The following is a 23,406-nucleotide window of genomic DNA, read 5'->3' on the forward strand; positions in this document are numbered from 1 at the left end:
TAGGAAAAATGGTAACAGTATCCATTTAATTTCAGAAAACTTTAACTTGACTATATCTATATACATAAATTTGAGCTTACTCACAATCTCTGAAATTACTATGCTTTTTACATGTGCAATTAGAGATCATGGTATTTAGAGGACAACAAAATAAATACTAATATTGCTTATAAATAGTTTTGCATAAAAATAAAAGTGTTAAAAAGATTCTCAGCTCATCTGCATGGTCAGAATCTTTTCATTTGTAAATTAAAGATGAAAAAAGCTCAACCTAGGTAGTACCTGCTAGGTAATGATTTGGTATGAAGTTATGTCTATTCCAAGTAATTATCCAGCCACTAATGCATTTTGATACATATTAAGGTTTATTTGGTTACAGTACTGCCACCAACAGTTAGGCTACCTCTGATTTCAAACTTACAAAAGTTAAGACTGGATTCTGAAAATCCTGCTGGAGGAGCAAAGAGTATATATATCTCAGAACACTAGCCTTTTGTTTACCGGCATGTACACAGCACTCCTCTGATTTCTATAATTCCTCCCAGAGCCTTCCTTTCCTTTTCAGTGCTGAGATGCACTGGGGAGAGAGACTTGGGTTCTGCTGTTTTACTGTAGGACTTCAATGGTATAGCAAGGACAAGGCAGGGCAAGACAAACTATGGCCTCTTATTACGAAACTACATTGAGATTGTTGATACCATTGTATTAGTGGTAGTACGGGATTTCAGATGGATCTTTTATTATTACAAGTTAAGTAAAACTATGATAGGAAACACTGGAAAGCCTGCTATCCAATGTATTTGCTACTGGTAAAGGGCATTGCACGGACCTCATTCTGATTTGTACTGTATTCATTCACGTTGCCATTTGGAATTCTTCTCTGTGGCTATATTTAACAAAAAGTAAATTTTACAATCCAAGATTTATTTCATGGAAACATGTTACTATTGTGTGAAAAAAATACTAATGGAAGTCATCTATATGGCTATCAAAATCTTGCGTGATAAAAATTAAAATTCTATGAAGTTATGTGACACTAATATCCAATGACTAAGAGAAACGACAACTTACACAGAATGTCACAGTGGCAATATGTTCCATACACAAAAGCAATGAATTCTTCACATAAATTAAATGGGTAAATAAACACTATCATTATTTCTTTGAAAAACAGCAACAGGTATAACTTTCCTCATGTCATTTCACAGCAGAGGTCTAGTTCAATGTACAAAACCATATAAAATAGCTAAATGCTGGCTCGAAGCTCTTATTCAGGCTTGCTAGAGATGTCTAACTCCATAGTACTTGCAGACAACAAGAAGACTCTTCCTTCCCTGCAGGAAGAACAATTTTGTTTTAATTTTTTTTCTTCTGTAGAAATGTTGATATGTTTTCATGCTTAGCAATAAAATGACATTTTTTAGACAAGCTGAAATGAGTGTTTATTCATCATCTTTCAATTCGGCTCCTCAGAAAGGCCTTCAAAGTAACAAGCTTACCACAGAGGAGGTGTGGGAAAACAGCTGGTTATTATCAAAGGAACTTTCTCTAAATTAATTTATTCATTTATTTTTCTAAATTAATTTGTTCACTTCCAAAATAAATTCCTTGAAGTTATTTTAAAAGTTCAAGATCAAACAAAACAAAAAGATTTGAGATGAACATCTTCATGTTATCAGAAAACAATAGACTTTTATTTTTAAAGCAAAGACTCATAAGAAAGAGACCAAGAGAACATATGAGCTATTACAGAATATTGGATTAAAATGTACTTACCCAAGGCTCTCAAATATCATACATCTCCATTATGTAGGCTTTAGGCACCAAGCCAATGGCTCCCTTCATTTCTCCTACCCACCAGCCATATCTATTGTATTCCTAATTGGAAACAATATGCAATATTAACCTTTAGACCGGTGTAAGTACAATGTCATTTGTATGCAACTTCTAAAAAAGAAATGTTATTTCTTTTCATAAAGTTATAAGAGCTTGAGCTGCAAATGGAAACATTTTCATCCTTTTTTTATTTCTGGACACTTAAAGATGCTGTTAGGGAAGATTTAGATTACCGTAGAACACAAAGCCTGTTTATTCCTTGGCAAAGAACCGAGAAGCAGTCACACGGTGTAAAAACCTGGAAATGAAACTGCATCAGGAAGTTGGTTTTCGGGGCCTCCTGTCTCTGTGTTTCTGACTGTCTCCACACAGCTGGGGACCCCGTGTAGGTGTAAGCACTGTGACTGCAGAGATCGTATATCTGCCTTCAAGAAACTTATAGCAAAGATTTTTTTTTGCAACAAACTACTTAATTTCTAAGCTTTAATGATCTAAAATGATTTGGAATTCAGAGGTACAGTCCTTATGAAGAAAAGAGACCATATACATTAGAGAAAATTACTAATACAAAAAATACAAAAACACCAATAAAAATAATTCACAGTTCGTTCCTTCAAAGCATTCACTATTCCTTTAATTGATTATGAACTACCTTCGTCAGAGAAGGGATAGGAAGAAGGAATTTAAAGGTGGTGCTCAATTCACCCATCTAGTAGAGGATCAATAGGGAATAAAAGTATCTCAAGTTTTAAAGGCAAAACATTAATATAGCTGTACAGAGGAGTGATTGATGAGGCACTTCTGCGTTTACTTTGCAACATGAGATAAACAAACCTGGGTCTCCTCCTCTTTCCTTTATCCCCCACTGACAGACACGCCACTGCTTTAGGCATGGCAAACACTTCATAACCGGCCTCATATGTCTGCCAGATTGACTAATGTATTTTTATCTCAAATTTATTTATGTTTAGTGAGATACAAACAAAGTAAAATGAATTACAAGTTTCAAGAATAATATCTTCCAAAAGCAATACTCGGCACAAGCATCCTACCCAAATTTAATTTTTCATATAAGATAAATTTTTAAAATCAATCCCAAAGTAATTCAATAGGTTATGATTTTTCCAACATGTGAGTCATAGATAAATGTGCATATGCATATTGAGTTACCGGTGGGGAGGGAAGGTTACCACTAGTGCAGACTTCACATTTGTATTGATTAGTACACTATTGACCATCAGAAAGGAAAATTATGCAATTCTTCAATACAAATGTAGCAATATTAGCATGTATATATTGATATATGGTCTATCAATAAAGACTCGATTGTAGAATGAAGCCTATAGTTTCTTTTTTAAACAGTGGGCAGTATCAGAATTAGGCTTAGTGGAGGAAAGGAGAAAAAGACTAATTCTATATTTCTTTTCCTTCCTTCCTTCCTTCTTTCCTCCCTTCCTTCCTTCCTTCTTTCCTTCCTTCCTTCCTCCTTCCCTCTCTCCCTCCCCTTCTCCCTCCCTCCTTTCCTTCCTACCTTCCTTTTGAGACAGAGTCTCACTATATAGACCATGCTGGCTGAACCCACTATTGTAACTCAGGCTGACCTCGAACTTAACGACCAGAGTACTGGGATTACAAGAGCATGCCAATTCCCCCAGCTGTGTTTTCTTCCTGAAGAAGGGCAGTGCCTGCTGTTGAGGCTGTAGACTACAGATCTTAAGTTTAAAAGTTCATGGATAGTATGACACTTGGTGGACAGAAGAAGGCAATGAGAATACCCCAGGGCCAGAACACAGCGATGAGGACAATAATCTATGTAGGACACATTTGTCAGATGAAAATACCAACTTACTGAAAGCTATGATTAGCAACCATTATATCCTAATAAGTACCTAATAAAACTGACCTTTTCAATTTCTAAGGCAATGAATACAATTAGAACCTAATGCTTAACAAAACAAATGTACTTAAACTTCCACAAAACAGAGGCCCTCATTGTAAGTTTGCAAAATGGATTGCCAAGAGTATCTGAATGTGAACGTTCTTATCAAGTGCCAGCCTCAGACTTTTCAAAGTGATTCTGTGAAAAGTGTAAAGAAAGCACCTGCCAAGAGGTACACACAGAAGACATTCAGTGACCCAAACCCGATGCCACAGAATGGTCCTTGATCTGGGTGACAGTGTTCAGATTCAAAATACAAGCCAGAAAGTTCACAGGAGTTTTTGTTCCTTTCTGGTTATCACTCATACTGCCTTGTAAGGCCACAATGTCTTGCTTATAAAGCATGTATGTGCATACGTGAACTCTCTCTTTTACACACAGATTTAGGAATTGACTCTCAACCCTTCACATCAACCAAGGACAGATGACAGATTTCACACTTGAGACTAGTCAGGGCCATTAAGTAGAAAGCACAGTAGTAAACAGCAGGGAGGAGCTTATTCAGCTCTACATAAATCCCTTAAAAGTAATATTCTAGGGAGGAAACCAAAGTTTTACATTAGAATCATCTGAAATGCTTCACTTAATTTAAAATAATTGAAAAAAATCTATGACATACACATCTGATTTAAATCAGAAAACAAGGGTACAAATCAAAACCAGGGTATTTATTGCTTTACACACACACACACACACACACACACACACACACACACACACACGCCCATCTAATACTCCTGTATGGAATTGAGAGATAAGATTTAAAAAATAGTGAGATAAAAATCTAGGAGCAAATTTATGAATTTCACAGCAGCCAATCGAGTATGTCGATGAGACTGCAAACACAGGAGCTTTGGCTTTCATCATTACCGTCCTCTGGATGAGCCTCCTGCGCAACATGAATCCCAGTTAAACCATTTGCGGCCTATAAATTGGAACGAGAATGCTTTTTGCAGTACCGTATTCTAAACTTCAGCTGCAAGATTCAATCGCATATACAACTTCCTTCTGAGGAAGAAAGTTGGCCTGTCTCTGCCTTTCCTCTTTGCTGCCCTCTAACAAATGTGATTATGAGTGATATATTACTTGCAGTAGAAAATAACATGGTCCATATACTGATATGGTATTGTGCTATAAAGTTTCAGGTGGATCATTTAAGCAAAATTCTCAAGCCTTTTCTTGTTAATTAAAACAGTGAAAAAGGAAAGAGCAGAAAAGAGAGATGAGAGAAGGGAAAAGGGAGAAGAGAGGAGGGTAAGGGAGGGGAGGGGAGAGGAGAAGGAGAGGGGAGAGGCGAGGGGGGAGAAGAGAGGGGAGGGGAGGGCAGGGGAGGGGAGGGAAGGCCATACCTGGCTGCAATCTAAATCTTGGCAGGCTAGGAAGCAAATCGTGTCATCTTTACAGCCCCCCGAGATCTCAGGTACAAGAAGGTCTGCCATCTGGTATCCTTCATCCTATTCGGCTCTTAACATCAACTGAAATGCTAACACAGGCAAGTGACTGTACTTCAGGAGGACTGATAAAATAATGAAGAGTCCTTTAATCTACAGGAAACCATTCTAGTCAATTTATAAGAAATATTGCATCCCTTTGTAGGATGTGTAATTATTTTCTATTAATCATGTGCTATAAAGCTACATTATGCGGTTATTCTGTTATCACTAGAAAGAGGCCTGCAGTCAGCTTCTGACAATGTCGGGTAATTACTAACACAAAGCTGCTTTCTCCTCCTGCAGTAATGCTATCAAGATCCAGAGGTATAGTGATGCTTATTGTATAAAAATAGCCCTCAAAAGGAATTCAATATCTGCAAAATGGATGACTTCAGGCAAAATGTAATGTGGCAGTCAAAGATGCAAAGAGCCAAATTTGCCCAATAAGCTGAAAAAATAAATAGTAAGGTGGTACTGAATGCTTTCAATATATGTGCCATTAAAATCATTTTAGTTGTTTTACTTGACAGTTAAAATTGGGGACCCATTTAATATTTATTGAGCAATAAATTAAAGTAGTCGTGTAATATTGTAGGAGAAAAGACTAGATTTGATAAAGTATAAAAAACTTTCTCCAACACAATGGCAAATATATGTATGTGTTTACTCATTAACTCAACCTTTTCTCTCTGCTCCATATTGTCTTATACTTAAGTAAGGCCCAACATCACTCGTTTCTTTTCAGCACAAGGTTCTCCTTGGTCAAGTGTATCAATCCACTTTCTTCAAAACATATATTAAAAGAATACAGTATTAACAGAAACCTGAAACACTGCTAGGCTTTTTTTCTGGTCCAGCTCTTTTCCAAGTTAGTTACCCACAGGTTTGAAAACAACAGGTGTTTGAAATGTTAAAAGTCTATCTGTCCCATGCAGGGAACTAGTGGCTCACATCTGTAATGTGGTCTCGATCTCAAGGGGCTGAGATCCAGAGGACTGTGGTTAGATGTCAGCCAGGGCAGAAAACTTCATGAGACCATATGCTTATAATAAGGTCCTGAGTTCAAATCTTGCTACTAGTAAGTCTATGTGCCATTTTCCTGAACATTGTATCTATGCTGAAAAAATGTATTAGCCTTTTGAGAAGTGAATTTTATTCATAAAATATGAAACTGCCAGATGCCAGTAGCTCACTTGGCAATTCTTGCGGCTCAGGAGGCTAAGATCTGAGGATTGAGATTCAATGCCAGCCCAGAAAGTAAAATATAATTATCTCCAATTAATCCCCCCAAGGCTGGAAGTAGAGCTGTGGCTCAAACGATAGAGCACTAGCTTTGAGCAAAGCAGCACAGGTACAACGCTCAGGCCATATTAAGCCCCAGGACCAGCACACATGTACGTGCTCATGCACCCATACACACATGTGTGTGTATGTATAAAATGCAGTAAGTTTAAGAATCACTGGATTCAATCATTATTTTCCAAGAACTCACTGTGATTATCATGAATAATTTAGTAGTATAAAAACTAGACAGGGCAGTAAATAGCTAAATACTTTCTTCACCGCTATCTTTTTTAAAATTTGTATTTAGAAACTTTAAGAATCATGTCATTTCTTATCATGTCAAAAAGAGTCCTGTAAGCTTGGCCAACAGAAACTTGACCTCCTCAATGGTTTACTGTTATCATCTATCTACTAACTGCTTGATTCTTAGTTTAAGAGTAAAATAAAGTCCTCCATGAATTCAGAAGCTGCCTGAAGACACCAAGTTTCCTAAATGTTTACAGGAATTTACTTCATGGCCTTAGTATTTACTATAGAGGTATAACCGTATTATAATTCAAGAACTCCCTATTTTTCTCTCTGTACCGTGTATTTCATTTTCAATGTAAGAGATACCCAGAAAAGAAAGCCTATAACAAGAGTTAAATTTTCAGAAAAAAATTTAGTTTATATCTTAGGGTCAAGACATATCTCACTCAATTTCCTACACAGTCAGCAGTTATAATACCACACAGCAAAAACCACATATTCAGACTAATGATCCGTTGATAATGCTAGGCGAGAAAAGAACAAGTCTTGCTCAGAGGAGGATGGCCCATGGGACTCAAAGCATTTCACCTTCGGTTTGTGGGTTCACCAACTGCACCCTATTCCAAATGCTACCACTGCAGTTCAGGCCTTCATCACCTTGCCCCAGGTGACAACTGTCACCTCTGCCTCTACAACTTTCTCAGAAACTCTTCAGTGGCATAATCCCTCTGCTCAGGAATTCCAGGTAGCTGCTCACCGCACTGAGTACAAACTCTCTGCTTGGCTTATCCCCATCTGTTAGCAACATTGTTCTGTTACTTCATACTCCACACAGTCTACCCGTCCTTCTACACCTTCACCTGCCCCAGTACGTGCTGTCCCCCTGTGGGATGTCTTCCTCTCTCAGTCTAATCCTCTCCAATGTCTATGACCCAATTCAAGTCACCTGGCTGTCATAAGCTTTTCTTCTCATACTAACATTTCATTTCAAGCGGAGCCTTTATTCTTCCATGGGTTTTAAGTACACAAGTTTTATTCCTTTAAGATAAAATGTAAACTCAGTAAGATCAGAGAAAGGCTCTCTTAGTTTGCAATGCCCATGGCGCAAGATGTGTAAAAGGTGTTTTAAGAGTAAGCAGGGAGCCAGGCAGGGTGGCTCATGCTTGTAATCCTAGCTACTCAGGAGGCTGAGATCTGAGGATCAAAGTTCAAAGGCAGCCTTGGCACAAAAGGACCTGAGATTCTTATCTCCAGTTAGCATTTAGAAAATTGGAAGTGGGGCTTGGCTGAAAGGTAGGGCCTTGAGCTCATGGACAATGCCCAGGCCCAGGGGTAGGGCAGAAGCCTTGAGCAGAAGAGCTCAGGGACAGTGCCTAGGCTGAGTTCAAGCCTCATGACCCACCAAAAACAGAAATAGAGTAAGCAGGAAAAGATGAAGAAGATGACATTTTCAGTATTAGATAGTATACCAGTTGCCTAATTTCTTCAGAAGATATCACTTCCCACAGAAATATATTTTCCTTTGTATATATTAGATCTATTTGAAGAATTAAGAACTGAAAATTGGCTGTGAAGCATATTGTATTTGTAAGCTTAGTTGTACAGTGTGTGATTTCTACAATGGCAGGCTTCTGGCCACATGTTCTCCGATACAATTTAAAGGAACGTCCCAGAACTGCAATCCTATGTGTAGAAAGAAGATTACTCTCTCTTTTGAAACTGAGACCTAGTAGCTTCATTCTCAGAAGAAACTAATTCAGTTGAACTCTGTAAACACTGAACAGGTTCAGGCAGACCCCTGTGAGGACAAACACTGCAGCACTTTCAGTAGAACATCTGCTGGGTTTCAGCTGCTTCTCACTGTTCCTAAAATTATCTTGGCAGCAGCCTCACAGCCTCATCCCAGCTGTGTTGTGAACAAGGCAGTCAACCTTGGGTAATCCCCTGGCTCCTTATAGATGGTTTTTAAAAATATTTCTATTCTTCATTGAGACTCTATCACAACCTAGTCACATACTTAAATACATCAATAAGACTAATTATCATAGGGTTGGACAATCACCAGATTACCTTTACAAAATCTTTTGTTACATTTACTGTAGTTTTTGAGGTTCTCTTGTACGTCTGTTAGAAAAGAAAAGCTGTGGCTAGAGAAACAGTACAGATTGCAGAAATTCATCTATGAATATGCATATATATATATATTAAACTAGCCAGTGATGGGGAATGCTCAGATCTCTCCTTTATGAATAAAAAGAATCATTAGTTGCCAGGCTTTGCTGGCTCATGGCTGTCATCCTAGCTACTCATGAGGCTGAGCTAAGAGGATCACAGCTTAGACAAGAAAGTCCATGCTGGAAAGGGAGCTGTGGCTCAAGTGGTAGAGTGCTAACCTTGAGCATAAAAGATCAGAGAGAGCGTCCAGGCCCAGGTAAGCTGATGTATACATGTGTGTAGACACACACACACAATTAGCTCTCTCTCTAAAATTTATTGTTTGGCTGTCAAGAAGCTCAGAGCTAAGGTGAAAGTTCAGCTGCAGAGACCCTGATGCCTTTTAGGCTTTAAACAGTATATATAAAGAGACAGTACTAAAATTCCCTGACTCTTGTGATTCTGTCATTCTTTTAAGATGTTACGATTATGCCTTATTTTGACTATATTTTGGTAAATGCACATTAAACACTTTTCATAATGTGAGGTATTACTATAGAAATAAGTTGAGAGGAGAAAAAAAGAGTCAGACACAGAGAATGAATCCTAATACTGAAAGTATTTTCTGAAAGAAGAAATGAGTAAACAGAGAAGCCAGTAATTCTTGCTTCAATGAGATCTTACAGGCTTTTTATACCTAGAAAAAACAACAGGTGGGCTGAAACTCTGACAGCAGAGTGAAGAGAGTAATGCAGCACATGTATAAAGGCCTGGTGCATCAAAGAATGTGCTTTGCTCAAAGAAGAACAATGAGAAAGTGCGTGGTTAACATTAAAGGTCCAGAAGAAGACATGTATAAGAAATAGCAGGAGGGGCCGGGAGTTTGGCCTAGTGGTTAAAGTGCTTGCCTAGCACGCATGAAGACCCAGGTTCGATTCCTTGGTACCACATACATAGAAAAAAGCCAGAAGTGGTGCTGAGGCTCAAGGGGTAGAGCTCTAGCCTTGAGAAAGTCCAAGGACAGTGCTCAGACCCTGAGCTCAAGCCCAGGACTGGCAAAAAAAAAAAAAAAAGAAATAGCAGGAAAATCTGGCTGGAAAGGACAGTCTGATTTGGTTTCTATAGCCTTTCTTTAGCTGTTTCCATTCTCAAGGGAGGGGAAAGGGAAAGAGGAAAAGAAAAGGCAGCTAGAGTGATACATTGTCTATGGGTCTACCCTCTCACTCTATTCCTTGCATTTGATGTAAGCATCAAATGTTTACTCATCTGTAAAGCTCCAATTTAAATTGTATTTCCTTACAAATAACAATGGTAGGAAAAATTAGTGATATTCTCTTCTGGGCATTTCCAACCGAAAAACATTTTGTAGTTCATACTCTATTATTATTTTATATTTCATGAGTTGGTTGTCTCTACAACTCAGCTGTGAAAAATCACTGAAAGAAAGCTAGTTTAATTTGTAGCTTCTTAGGATTGATCTTGATCTGAAATAATGTTCTGCAGAATTATTTACTAAATATCTGTGGATAAGAAAACGGAATAATTTTGACCATCTACATTGTTTAGAATTAGGATGTGATCATTAGAGTTAACTTGATACAGAAAAAAAATAAAAAGTTGAAATTCTAATCATGGCCCAGATAGGTGGAGCAAGGCCTAAAGAAGAGGAAAGTTTTGAATCTATGTTGATTCCTGGAGAAGGTGCTTGCAATTTCTGTAATAATCTTACTGAAGATCAGTTTTCTAGTCCATAAATGCTAAACACTTTTATATTTCATGGGGTTACTATATGACCTAGATGAATAAAGAAAACATTAAATGCCCAGAACTGGACACTGCAAGTACTCACTAAATATATTTCCCTTCTCCCCTCTCCTTGTCCACTAATTGATACAGTAAACTGATGTAACACTAGAGCACTATGGGATGCAATATCTGTCAGACAATCTATCATGAGCAGGTTTCTATCTGCTCTTCAAAAAGTAATCTGATTTTCCAAAAACAACTATTAGGGAAATAATTATTTTCTTAAAATTTTTCGAGTTGCTTCTTCACAGCTAAACAGTCAATAATAAACACACATCACTTGTCAGTAATTTGTTAAACATTTACTCTAAGACTCAATCAGTGGTCTATTTATCTCCACTCAGTCATGTTTAATAACTTGCCTGCCATACCTAGCAGGAAGGCAACAATGTGGAAAAATAAAAGGAAAGTGTGACATGTTAATGGAAGGAATTCCTGAGTTTTTGAGGGCTCATTCAATTTTAGACACTGTGTTCTGGTTCATCTTCTACCTCTCATGACACTGCAGTGGCTGGACCAGCTGCCTGCCTTACTGGCCTCTTCCCCTTTCTCCTTCCTGTCGCCTCCTTCTGGAAGGTTCCTCTATTTCATGTAAAAGGAAACAGGGTAGTACTTGACTATGCTGTTTGTAAACAGCCAAGAAGAGGCCTGTGAGGGGAACTAGACTGTGTCCTGGTTGGTGCTGTGTCCATGGTTGCTTTTCACTGCTAAGTAGGAGGTCACCTACTTAGTGCTTCTACTGTACTGAAGGCCCCAACATCCACAGTGACCACGTAGGAAACTACATGCTGTCAGGTCGAAACAAAGGCAAACACAAGAATAGATACTCCTCAAAAGGCTCTCCAAAGTACAGTAACACTCTGTGTATGTCCCATATTGAGATGTCCTACTTATTTGCCACCAGTTGGCCATGCTATTTGTGGCACCGTAGGTCATATCTCACAATGAAGAACTAAGATAGCCAGAAAGAAACCTTGCCTTTTCCTCTGCTGGTAGAGCTCAGCAAGTTTGGGGTTTATTTCTTCCCATAATTTGAAGCAAAAACGAAAAACAAAAGCAAAAAACAAAACAAAACAAAACAAAAACAAACCCTGAAGACAAACCATAGTGAGTGATTCTTCATATTCTTATAATGAGAAGCAAATGATTAACAATCCACCTATCACTAGAAAAGCCCTCCAGATATAAAAGGAAGTATTAGCAAGCTGCCTATAATCCTAGCAAGTCTGATTTCTGAGGATCACCACTTAAAGCTAACCTAGGTTGAAAAGTCCATGAAACAGTTAAGTCTGATTAATTACCAAAGAAGGTGGAAGTGGAACTGTGAAGTGGTAGAACCCCATTCTGGATTAGAAAAGCTAAGGGATAGTGCCCAAGTCCTGAGGGCAAGCCCTAGCACCAGCACTAAAATAGAATAAAGGAAGTATTGTTTGCAGTTTCAGCCAATAGAGGTGAGGGTAAGGTTTTGAGGACTCAGAAATGTCTTCTATTGTATATTAGTGACCACTGTCTTAACCTGCGTTTCCTGTTTTTGTCTTCATAAAATATTTCTCAAAAGTTTGCCAAGCTAAAGTCATGTATGCCCCAGATCAGATAAAATATTTCAGAATTCCATGGTTTTTCTTTCACTATTAGACAAAACAGCAAGTCTCTTTGTGCTGAAATACAGCCTATCTGCATTGTCTCTAATTTACAGCTTTGAAAGTAAGGATAAGAATGTGGTTAGCGATTTACCAACAAGTACAGATTGAAAGATAAATTAGCAGAAGACGTAAATCCCAAACAGCAAGACAGAATAATATAACCCAAGAGGAATGTGGGCCACAGACACTGCCTGCTGCTATATGATCTAGATCTTATTACTGAAATGACAAAACTTCACAAACATGTTTCTAGAAAGATAATATTTTATGTTTGTGGTTTGGGAGATGTTGAAAAGACAATTTAGCATGATTTTTAATTAACCTAATTTCTGAAAAAAATATTTTTAAATGTCAAGGATTTTTCTACCTCGGGATTAACTTTTCTCCTCACCAAGTGAATCTGAAACCAAGTCCTGAATTCACTAACAATGCAGCTGTCATCAAAATCACCAATTCTGCTTTCATCCACTCCTGCACTCCTGCCTAAAAGTGGATGAAAGAAAAAAGGATTTAAAAGAAGAAAAGACGATTTCTAAACCTGCACTGAACTACTGAAGTGTTTATTTTAACACATAAAAAACATCAGCAACCCTACATGAAAAGAACTGTAAAGCAAAAAGTTTCTGGCTGGCCTTTTAGGCAAGCAGTACTTAGATTTATTATTAGTGAGGTTCAAAGGTTAAAACTAAGAAAATGCCAGACACTTTGAAGGAGGAGCTAGCTGAGGGGGGGGGATCACATGACAGCTGTTAATTGGAAAATGCTAAGAAAAAAAAAGGAAGGGGGTAGGGCTGGATGTCTGCTGGCTCTTCTTTCTTTATTGCAACATATGATTTTCATTGGCAAAAAAAAAAAGGAGGCTAAGATTTGTAAAACTCTCCAAAGAGGCTTAAAATAAATAAATCATCCAGAACCTCACCCAGCACAGCTCAAAGCCCAGCAGATTCCTCACAAAGCAGCAGAAGACAGAATATTAAAATAAAACTATTTCCACAGTGATTTGCATTTTTTATTTATCTCGCTATTTAGTGATACAAGGGAATGAACTCAAGGCCTTGTATAGGCAACCCTTCTACCATTGAGCTATAACTCATAGTGATTTTTAATGAAGACAGTCTAATCTCCAAACTATTTAACTATTTTTCTACCATTACATTTACAAAAATAAAAGTCTCTTCATTATAATGCATGATATTTTATTTCTTGATTTGTCTCAATGTTTATTTATATTGAGAGACTACGTCTTTTCTGAACCTATGTTGTGTTGCTTTTCAAAATATGTTCAGAACAGACTTGTAGAAAGTAATCAAATAAATCAGTGATAATTTAATATTTCAAATTAAAAATCATTTAATTACTACGCAAGTTGAACTTATTTAAAAATCTTTTAAATGATTTTATTTATTGGAAAAGTCATGGCATTAGTCTCTTTACAAAGCACACATTTTATATGTCTCCACAAATATTATGGCAAATTCTTTAAGACATATTCTTATATACATAATTTCTATACTTAATTCAAAGTCATGAACAAAATTTTTCATGATCAATGCTAATACTTTATTGACATGAGATGGAAATGTAATAACCCATAGCAAGATTTAAAGTTGAATTAATGACACCATTTTGATTGCACACATTATCAGCAATTACCTGCACCACTCATTGTAAGCCACTAGATGGTGTAAAGAAATAAATTAAAAAAGTAAAATTTCATCCCATCACCAAGAAATCTAAATATATCTAAGAAAGATTAAACAAACTGCGAGGCCTTTAACACAAGCTATTTCTATGCCGGCTGCAGTTTTAAAAGTACATAACACTGGCCCTATCTTGATCTTGAAACAAGTCCTTTGGAGCAATTTATAGCGCTCTGCTACTGCAAGCCTTGAGTTCTTAATTTATGTTACCAAACATTCAAAACTACAGTCATCACATATTAAGTAAATTTATGATATTAACTTATGGTCTGTTTGCTTAAGTTTTGTTAAAACTGGAAGGCCACACCAATAAAAAGTTATTAGAGATTCTCCAGATTCCTATCTGAACTTGCCCAAAGCAAGATGGGGAAATATGTTCAACTCCAAAGCAGGCAGATTATCAACTGCCAATATACCATCCAGGGCTGGAAAAAGTTTAAATTCAACAGGGAGAGGAGTGAAGTGCCCATTCCTTTTACTCTCACCAAGTCTCACCCAGTTAATGCTAGAAAGTCCTCGGCTTCTTTCTTGGCTCTTCTTCCAAAACCCCAAATGAGTCCCAGGTAACATAGTCATCTTTCAAAGCACCCTAATGAAATGACGACGGTGATGGAACTTCAAGCCTTGTGAAGGCCGATAGTTATCAGTTGTCTTTTTCCCAAGCCATATCATTTAAAATTTTTAGGTGGAAGTATTTCTTATGAACTAGACTACCTCTCACATTAATTCTTGATCAGGCTTCACAAAATGACACTCTCCACAAAACAGATTTGGAAGAACATGAATTACAACTCCAATATTGTAGAAATATAGTATATATCCTACAATTAAACTTTGAACTTCCTGTTGACAGAAAGTGGTTTTCTGAGGCTGTTGTGGGGATAAGACAAGCCTATGGGAACTTTGCTTATCTGAAGGTGGGTGCTCTACCAGAGCTCTCAACTGTAAAAATAACTGATTCAAAAATAAGGTTTTTAAGGACAGAGTCAATATGGGCTTTGTAAGTTTCATCTTTACAAAAGGACTATAATGGATAGATGCCACTTAACTCCTATGATCTGAAATTCTAGGTAGAAGCTAATCATACTTTTTTAAAGCTATATTAAAGAACATGAAATGTAAGCAAGTTCACAAATTATTCCAAAGAAACTGAAGCTAATCAGTTTTATTTCTAGATTATTTCTACATTAAGTAGTTATTAAAAGCAGTTTCCTTAACTCAGGGAAATTAGATACTCACTAACAGGCATTATCAAGAATTATTGGTACGTGCCTAGAATCCCAGGTATTGGGGAGGCTGAGGCTGGAGGATGACAAACTTGAGGTCAGTTTAAGGAAGTCTTGAATCAAAATTTAAAAAGAATAGGGGTTACAGCTCAGTGGCAGAGCAGCTGCTTTGCATGCTAAACATCCTGAGTTCAATTGCCAGCAGTACAAATTATATTACAAAAAAAGAAAGAAAAAAAAAGAAAAGAAAAAAGGAAGCAGGAAAAGTTGTTGTTCGAATGTGACTACGTATAACTTCTATAATTTGGGAAATTATACTCCTGAGAGTGAGAGCAGTGAGAATCTTAGCTTTGGGAAACCTTACCTGACAGTTCTCTTAGCTATCTGTATTTGTATATTAGTGATTATCTCTTTCCCCCAAAATCTGTGAGTCTATCTTTGCCCCTTTGGTTTCCTGATGCCTAGGAGGGATCTTGGCACCTGGTAAGTGCTTTATGATGGTTTCAAATAAAAGAAAGAATGGAGGAGAGAGGGAGGGAAAGAAAATAGAGGAAAAAGCACTACTTAAGGCATCTGACACTTTTTAAAATCTAAGTTCTCTTACGTGTAAAATCAAGAATAGATGAACTTTGTTAATACTCATGTTCTTTGATTGTATCATGATTTCATGTAGCAGTACTCTATAATTTTAAAATTTAACATTCTCAAATTGCCTTCCTATTTAACAAGTCATTTTATCTCCCATAACAGCTCAAAGATATCTTAAAAGTTAAAAAAATAAACATCATAAACTTACAACTTTTTAAACATTTCTCTACTTACATTTAAGACATAAAATATACTGTATGTTTATACTGTAAATTACTTAAATTTTAATTGTAAAATAATCTTTTGTAGAGGGAAATTTTAATGGCCATATTGTAACTGGAGACATTAAAATATAAAATTAAGAGTGCTCATACATATTCTTACAAGTATAACCTATTTAGATCTGATTATTTAGTATTTTAAAAAGCAGAAACAAGGTTCTGCGGTAAAGATGAGTTTACAGCAATATACTTTGGCACTGTATTTATAAATACAGTGTTAAACTTTTTAAGAACTACCTAAACCTGTCTGAATAGAAAGGCATTGCTTTTAAATTGTCGGAACACCCAATGTGTTTACATAAAGATGAAAACTTGTTCTATAAACATAGTGTTTCCAGTAGTGAATGGCAGGCAAAATCAGAATAAGCACACAGAAGAATAAAAAGGAAGAGGAAAGAAAAACATAATAAATAACCTAATACCTTACAATGTTAACTTTCACATAAGTATATTGTTTCTGGAGAAGGCAGTGGGTGGATGTGAGCCAGGGACTGAAGTGATAGGTAAACACACTGTAAGTTGAATCCTGTTATCTGATTGTGTTTAAAATTTGATTATATTCCACTTGACAAAATAATTAATTATTGTGAACTCCCAATTGTTAACAAGGACTTAGAAGAATTCCAAATGGCATTTTTCCCTGGTGTCGTAAATCCAAGTGCATAAAGATCAGGTTGCAAATTTCCCTTTTACTGTTGTCTTTTGGGGGTATGTCTTACCTTGCTGAGAATGTAAATCACATCACCACGCTTAAAAGACAGCTCATCTGAAAGAGCTCCTGTACAATCCCACAAACCTTGGTAGAAATTAGAATAATCAGTGCTTTTATCTCCTAGGAAAAAGAAAGAGAAAGTATGAGTAAGAGCTTACACCAACAGAAACATGCCAGTAAAAGAGCCTATAAAAATTCCATCCCAAGTCCACCAACATTTTAACGTATTTACGCAAGAAACCTACTACTATTATCTAATAAAGATCATTCCGCAAAAGATCTGATTTTTAAGGTCTTTTTATTTTCTCTGTCTTTTATCTAAAACCTGAAGTTTCAGGACATTCTCATAAAAACAACACTGAAAGTTTCTTCTCATTTATTTTCTATAACAGACCTAAACCTGTTCACCATGTGGTGTGAAGAAGAGTCTGCCACATTTCCTGATGAGCAACAGCCAAGCGTTGGGACCAACGCATAATGAAGAAACCACTTAACAAAACTGAAGACATGCCATGAATAATAATAATCATAATAATAATAACAGAACTAACACAAAAATATAAAACCAGAACTAGGGAGCCATTTTCCCCATGAAATCCTACAATCTTAAAGCTGGTTAAAGGAAGAGCATAAGTAGGAAATAATTTAAAAGATAACTGCCCTTCTTTTCTTGGGAAAACATCTGAACTCAAAGCTTCTTGAAGTCTCAACTACTTTAGCAATGTTGAAATTGCCAATGCTATAGGGGCATTTTTCACCAGATTTTTTGTCAGCTTCAGTTTAGGACATTAGGCTCTGAATAAACATGCAACATGCACGGCAGCTATCAGCTCATCCCTCTACCAGTGTAAGCACAATGGATGTGATGTGCTCAAACTGCCATACAGACCATTAACTGATTGATTATTTAGCGCTCTCCGCTCTGTAATACCACAATAAACTGGGTAATAAATGCTTTGTCACTTATACAATGTGGGTCTCCTGAAATACAGCACAGAGTTAAACACACTAGATGCTTTTGTTTCACTGAGAACTATTTCCTGTTTTTAATTTCATGATAATTGAGTTCTGATGAGTTAATGCAAAAAGAATGCAAGTAAAATCAATAAGATGTGTCCATGTATTTGCTAGCCAGGCAGAAGACATCCATGCTGACAACTTTCATCACTGGAATGTCATCTTTGAATGCCAAGGAGATGACTGGAGGCCCATGCTAGATCAGGGTTGTCATCTTAGTTTTGTTATATGGTTTTCCAACAGCAGGCGTCTTGGTGATTGCAACTCAACCAGTCACATTAGCACGCCATCAGGGAGCTCATAGTCATTGTTTGTTATTTACACCAAGTGTTATGTTTATTAGAAAAATTTTAAAATTCTCCTTAATGTCTTCGAACACATGTTTAAAGTCAAAAGAGATGCTACGCTTCAATTATCCCTGTAAGAAAATAAACTAGATTGTATAAAACCTAGCAAAACTTACCTATTACATTGTGTGTGTGTGTGTGTGTGTGTGTGTGTGTGTGTGTGTATGCGTGTGTGTGTGCATGTGCATATGTTGTCTAAGGATTCAAAGGGAGTGGGACAATGGGAGGGAGGGAGGAAGGCAGGACGAAGAAAGGGAGGAGGAAGGCTGAGAGAGACAGACCCAGTATTGCCTTCTCCACACCAGCACTTGAGCGCTCATCACTGATACCAGCAGGGATGTATACAAGGCTGGGAATCCAACCAAGAGCTAACAATGCTTGTGGCCACCCTTCATTAACTCTTCCCCCGACAGAATATATTAAATAAATTCTATAAATGGGCACTAGAGGGCACTCCAGCTGGCCAGATGGCTCAAAACAGTCAATTTCTTTTCTTTCTTTCTTCCTCTTTTTTTTTGAAAAAAAAATCACTTAATAATAAAGTGACTGATTTCTTTTTAAAAAACCACTTATTTAGACAAATAGAGATTAAGAAGTTAAAACATTCTAATCAGATTAAATCAATTGCTAAGTGGGTCAAATGTTGGGTCCATGCAGTCTGTCAGTGTCAGTTTAAAAGTCAAGGAATTAGAGCAAAGAGGGGATGACATCATTTCGCATGCGTGGCCCTCCCCCACAGTACCCAGCTGGGAGGTAAGGGTCTAAATTGCTGGTTTCCCCAGTCAAGAATCCATGTGCTCCCCATGCCGCACATTGGGCCCGAAAGGTAGAAGAAACAAAATGTAGGCTAAAAGCTAGAGTAGAGGTTTTTGGCATAGCTGTGGCATTCCAAAGAGTCCCCAAGCTGGCCAGGATATTCTTCCCCTTTGCAGAATTTTCTCCCTGAATTTTCATTTCATATGTTTTCAAAAGGAAATGGGGAAAAAGAGAAGAAAAGAAAAGTATATGGTGATTTCTAACACACAGTCCTTATCACTTTGGGGTCCCTCTTCTCCTCGATGCACTTGATGGAACACCCATTAACACTAATGGGAGTTACAGGCACAGGCAAGGAGAAGAGAGACCCCCACCGTGTGCAAGATGCAGCTCTTCCTAGCTGTGGATCATGAGCATTTCATTAAGCCTCACTGCTGTGGAGGCAAGGGAGCCAGCCATTCAGCAATCCTGGGAAAGAGATGCATTTTCAACTGTGCTTTCTCTAATCTTGATGATGATGTTACCTAAAGACCAACTCATTTCTGTGTCCCATATGTGAACTGTGTTAAAAGATTATTTGTTAATGTCACCTAGTTCCATGTACATATGATTTACTATTCCATTTCGGTATGCAAGTGTAGTTGTATGGAAAGGAAAACCCAGCAGTACATGTCTATTAGCCCTGAGACTCCTTAGGAAAGCAATGTTTAAATTGTTGATATGAGATCTAGACATGAAAATGAGGAATCATCTTATTCTTAGAAGGTAGGATGTTCCTATCATTTAATTTTGGGGAGGCGGGGTCATGGGGCTTGAACTCAGCCTGGGCACTGTCCCTGAGCTCGAGCTTAAGGCTACCATCCTACCTTTGAGCCAAGCCCCATTTCCAGTTTTCTAGAGGTTAATTGGAGATAAGAGTCTCAGGTCCTTTTGTGCCCAGGCTGGCTGGCTTTGAACCTTGATCCCCAGATCTCAGCCTCCTGAGTAGCGAGGATTACAGGCGTGAGCCACCCTGCCCAGCAACTTTAAAATTTAAGTGTGTCTAAACCTACATGAACACATTTTAAGCATAGACATATAACTGCGAAAGCACAGTAGGTTGATGGTAGGTTGACCAGTATAATGAAACATAATGTACATGAAGTATATACTTTTATCGGATGGAGCATCACAGAGTAAATACACATTCTGAAATATAACTTGTTTAGTTATCTTTATCACAAGGATCGATTTTTCCATCTTACTATATAATGAAGTATATTTTCAGATTACTGGAAAAAACTACCTATATTTCTTGTCTTGAGATATATAAATGGTTTAACAAATTTTAAAAGAAGAAGGCAAGAGCCAGGCACGTGGCTCACACCCATAATCCTAGCTACTCAGGAGGCTGAGATCTGAGGATAAAGGTTCAAAGCCAGCCCAGGCACAAAAGGACCTGGGACTCTTATCTCTAGTTAACCTCTAGAAAACGGGGAGTGGGGTTTGGCTTGGCTCATGGTTAGGGTGGTGTCCTTGAGCGGAAGAGCTCAAGGACAGCGCCCAGGCAGAGTTCAAGCCCCATGACCCACACACACAAAAAATAAATAAACAAATAAAAAAAAGAAGGCAAGAATGAAAATGTAAATTAGCCACTCCTGTGAAGGATTTAAATAATAGACTTGCCCCTGCTTTAAATATACAAAAATAGAGTGAAGCAACTAATCAAATTGTTTCCAAAGTTTGACAAGTAAACACTAGAGTCAGCTTTACAAATGTACCAAAATGGATTTTGAAAACATGACGACAGGGAGTTATATGATAGTAATTATTTTTATGGTATAATGGAGAATCTCTGAGTGTCAGAGCATATGTTAGAGTTAAAAAATATATATACACCTACACATATATGCAAGTTTAAACATGATGAAACTTATAAGAAACACAAGATTAGTTTTGCTTTTGCTTGCTTATTTTACATGAAATTATTCTGGATTTCTTTTTAAGTAAATCATTGGGAAAAATATGTAACATTCTTGAGCAAGGTTAGAAGTTCATGCCACGTGATGCTCAGCAAGCTAGTAATACCCTTGTCAACCCTTGCCCTGTGCAGCACACAGGCTTCTAGTCTTTGACAGCCTAGGGACAAGAAAGGTCGCTGCTATGAGAAGGCATTAAAACTGTTGCTTGAAAAGGATTTCATGTCACTGATGATAAGAATTATAGCAGTGCTGTACAGCTGTGGCAGGAAAAGCTTGATCTACGTACTACATTCCTTTGAGGAAAACTGACTTTTTTCTAACCTTCCTAGGCAAAAGGTTGAGAGATGGTTATTTCAAAAAGAGCAGTTGTGTTTGAAAAATACAATTCCTTAATAGGGTATCTGTTTATAGGTGTCACCTTCTGTGTCCACATAGAAATTTAAAAAAGAAAATGATATACTTTGGATAGAAGCTTCATGATATACAACATAGTCTTGGAGGTTATGAAAGAGTTACAGGTCCACGGCTGTAAGACAGTAAGCTGCCGTGTTTTATAGCTGTATTTTCCAGGATGGGAGTGCTAACATCTAATGACTCTGTTCTCACTTCCTTTCTGAAAAAAGCAAACGAAAACCTTTCGCAGCAACCTGTTCCTGCTTTCCTGTCCAGGTCCGGAATCAGGTCTCTGTTTCCTCTCCACATGTCACAGTAGGAAGGCCTCTGGACAGTGACTTCCTGAACACACTGCTTGTCCTCTCTACCTCTGACAGCTTGAAAGAGTGATGTATGGGCACATTGGAAAGGGAAAGGTGACCCCAGCAGGACTTAGGGAACATAGGGGGAGACTCTGCCCTGGCTGACATGTGGCTACGAAGAGGTGTAAAGTCCTGATAAGAAGGTAGGTCCTTCTCTTCTTTCCATGTAAAATAATTGCTGGTTTATCAAAACTAACCTCATGCCTACACTACAGATATGGCTTATCTTTTGCTGTTTAGAAATAACAGCAGGCAAACAAAGTTATCCGAATCATGTGATTTTGTACATACTGTGTGCCGCTATGTTTTTAAGTCTCAGTCATAATTAGGGCTCAGGGCTGTGGGCCAAGTGGAAATGTATAAAGGGGAATATCCTTCCTAGTCTGCTAGGCCACCGATGTCCTTTTCCAATTTTTAAGCTGCTGTCACTGGACTCTGGCATTTCTTACCCAATTCATTTGCTTTCTGTGTTAATCATATGCAATGAAGATATGCATGGCCAACATTTAAACAGGCTGCAGATCAATTAGCGGTCTTAAGTTTATCTGATTTTTATCAAAGAAGACAGAGCTGTGGGTCGATTGTCAGAGCCTGTGTCAAGTTGACCTTTTCAGAGATGTCTACATTGCCAGTCCCCTGGGCAACTTGTTGTCCCCTGTTAGTCTCTGAATGGCAGAAGTCTGTTCTGCTCAAGCACAAAGTATACACAGATGTCTATATTACATTCTTATAGGTTTGACAGCAACTGCATGTTGTATCTATAAACTGTCCTTTAGCAGTGACACTTCCTCAATGATGATAAGCTAATTTATGCAACTAAATCTCCTTTGTGCAGAAATGAAAGCTAATTGAGTCATTACAAAGTAATTCAGGGAGGAATACCTTGTATAAATTGGCTTACTTTATAAATCCTTCTCAAGTGGTTTTCTTGCATCCTAAATGGGACTAAGCAGCTTATCAGTCTTAAAATATCCAGACCAAACAAGCCAACTTCTGGGAGTTGGGTAAACATCTTTAGACCAGTAAGAAAGTGGCTGAAACAAAACCCAAACCAGCATCAACAGGAAGCTACATAATTGTCACCTGAGGTCTGATGCATGCCATCCTGACTTGTCTTCTCTAGATTTTCCATTTTCACCGAAGCACTGTCGTCTTCTTCTGCAAATAAACAATGGCACACTGAAAGGGCTCCTAAAGATAACAGAATTACCTCCCCACATTTTAAAGGCCAAATTAAAGGTTTATAGCACAGAAATCTTATTTTTCAAATAGTGAAACTACTTAGGATCTATATTCTTTTGTCAATAATCTATCACTGGATAATTAAACTAGCTATTTCCAAACAGCAACTTTACCAGAGCTTAGTGAGTTGGCTTGATACAATTTAGTACCCATACCAATGCATTGTAGATCTTCCATTAAATATGTACAGAAACTCATCTGGAGCAAGCTGAAATCCAGAAGAGCCCTTAAATGCAGCAAAAATAACATCCAGTATTATATTATACAGTACACTGCACATTATGTTGCAGGAATATCACAGACACAATTATTGTTCCCCAAACAACAATACAAGGAGAAAATGTGTGATATGAAAGAAAGATAACAGAAAAGTTCACAGCTGACTATCACATGGCTCTCATATGTATTCTCACTTACTCTTCATAGCAAGATTCTAGAAAGATTCTCACCATTATATGCAACTCCATCAAAATATAG

At 37.5% G+C, this 23,406-nt stretch overlaps 1 protein-coding gene across 1 annotated transcript in view; it reads right to left on the reverse strand.

Moving 5' to 3' along the window:
- Nucleotides 1-631: 631 nt before the first annotated feature.
- The window catches only part of Skap2 (src kinase associated phosphoprotein 2), a 156,891-nt gene continuing 134,116 nt past the window's right edge, over nucleotides 632-23,406 (reverse strand). Inside the window, exons 10-13 of the mRNA XM_090332796.1 lie at nucleotides 22,771-22,845; nucleotides 16,859-16,971; nucleotides 1,777-1,878; nucleotides 632-1,334 (exon numbers count right to left, since the gene is read on the reverse strand). Of these exons, the coding sequence (XP_090188922.1) occupies nucleotides 1,786-1,878; nucleotides 16,859-16,971; nucleotides 22,771-22,845 (281 nt within the window). The 3' untranslated portion in view covers nucleotides 632-1,334; nucleotides 1,777-1,785. The remainder of the gene's footprint in view (nucleotides 1,335-1,776; nucleotides 1,879-16,858; nucleotides 16,972-22,770; nucleotides 22,846-23,406) is intronic.

This window comes from Megascapheus bottae, chromosome 5 (genome assembly GCF_031878675.1).
Source record: "Megascapheus bottae isolate mThoBot1 chromosome 5, mThoBot2.hap1, whole genome shotgun sequence".
Lineage (NCBI taxonomy): Eukaryota > Metazoa > Chordata > Mammalia > Rodentia > Geomyidae > Megascapheus > Megascapheus bottae.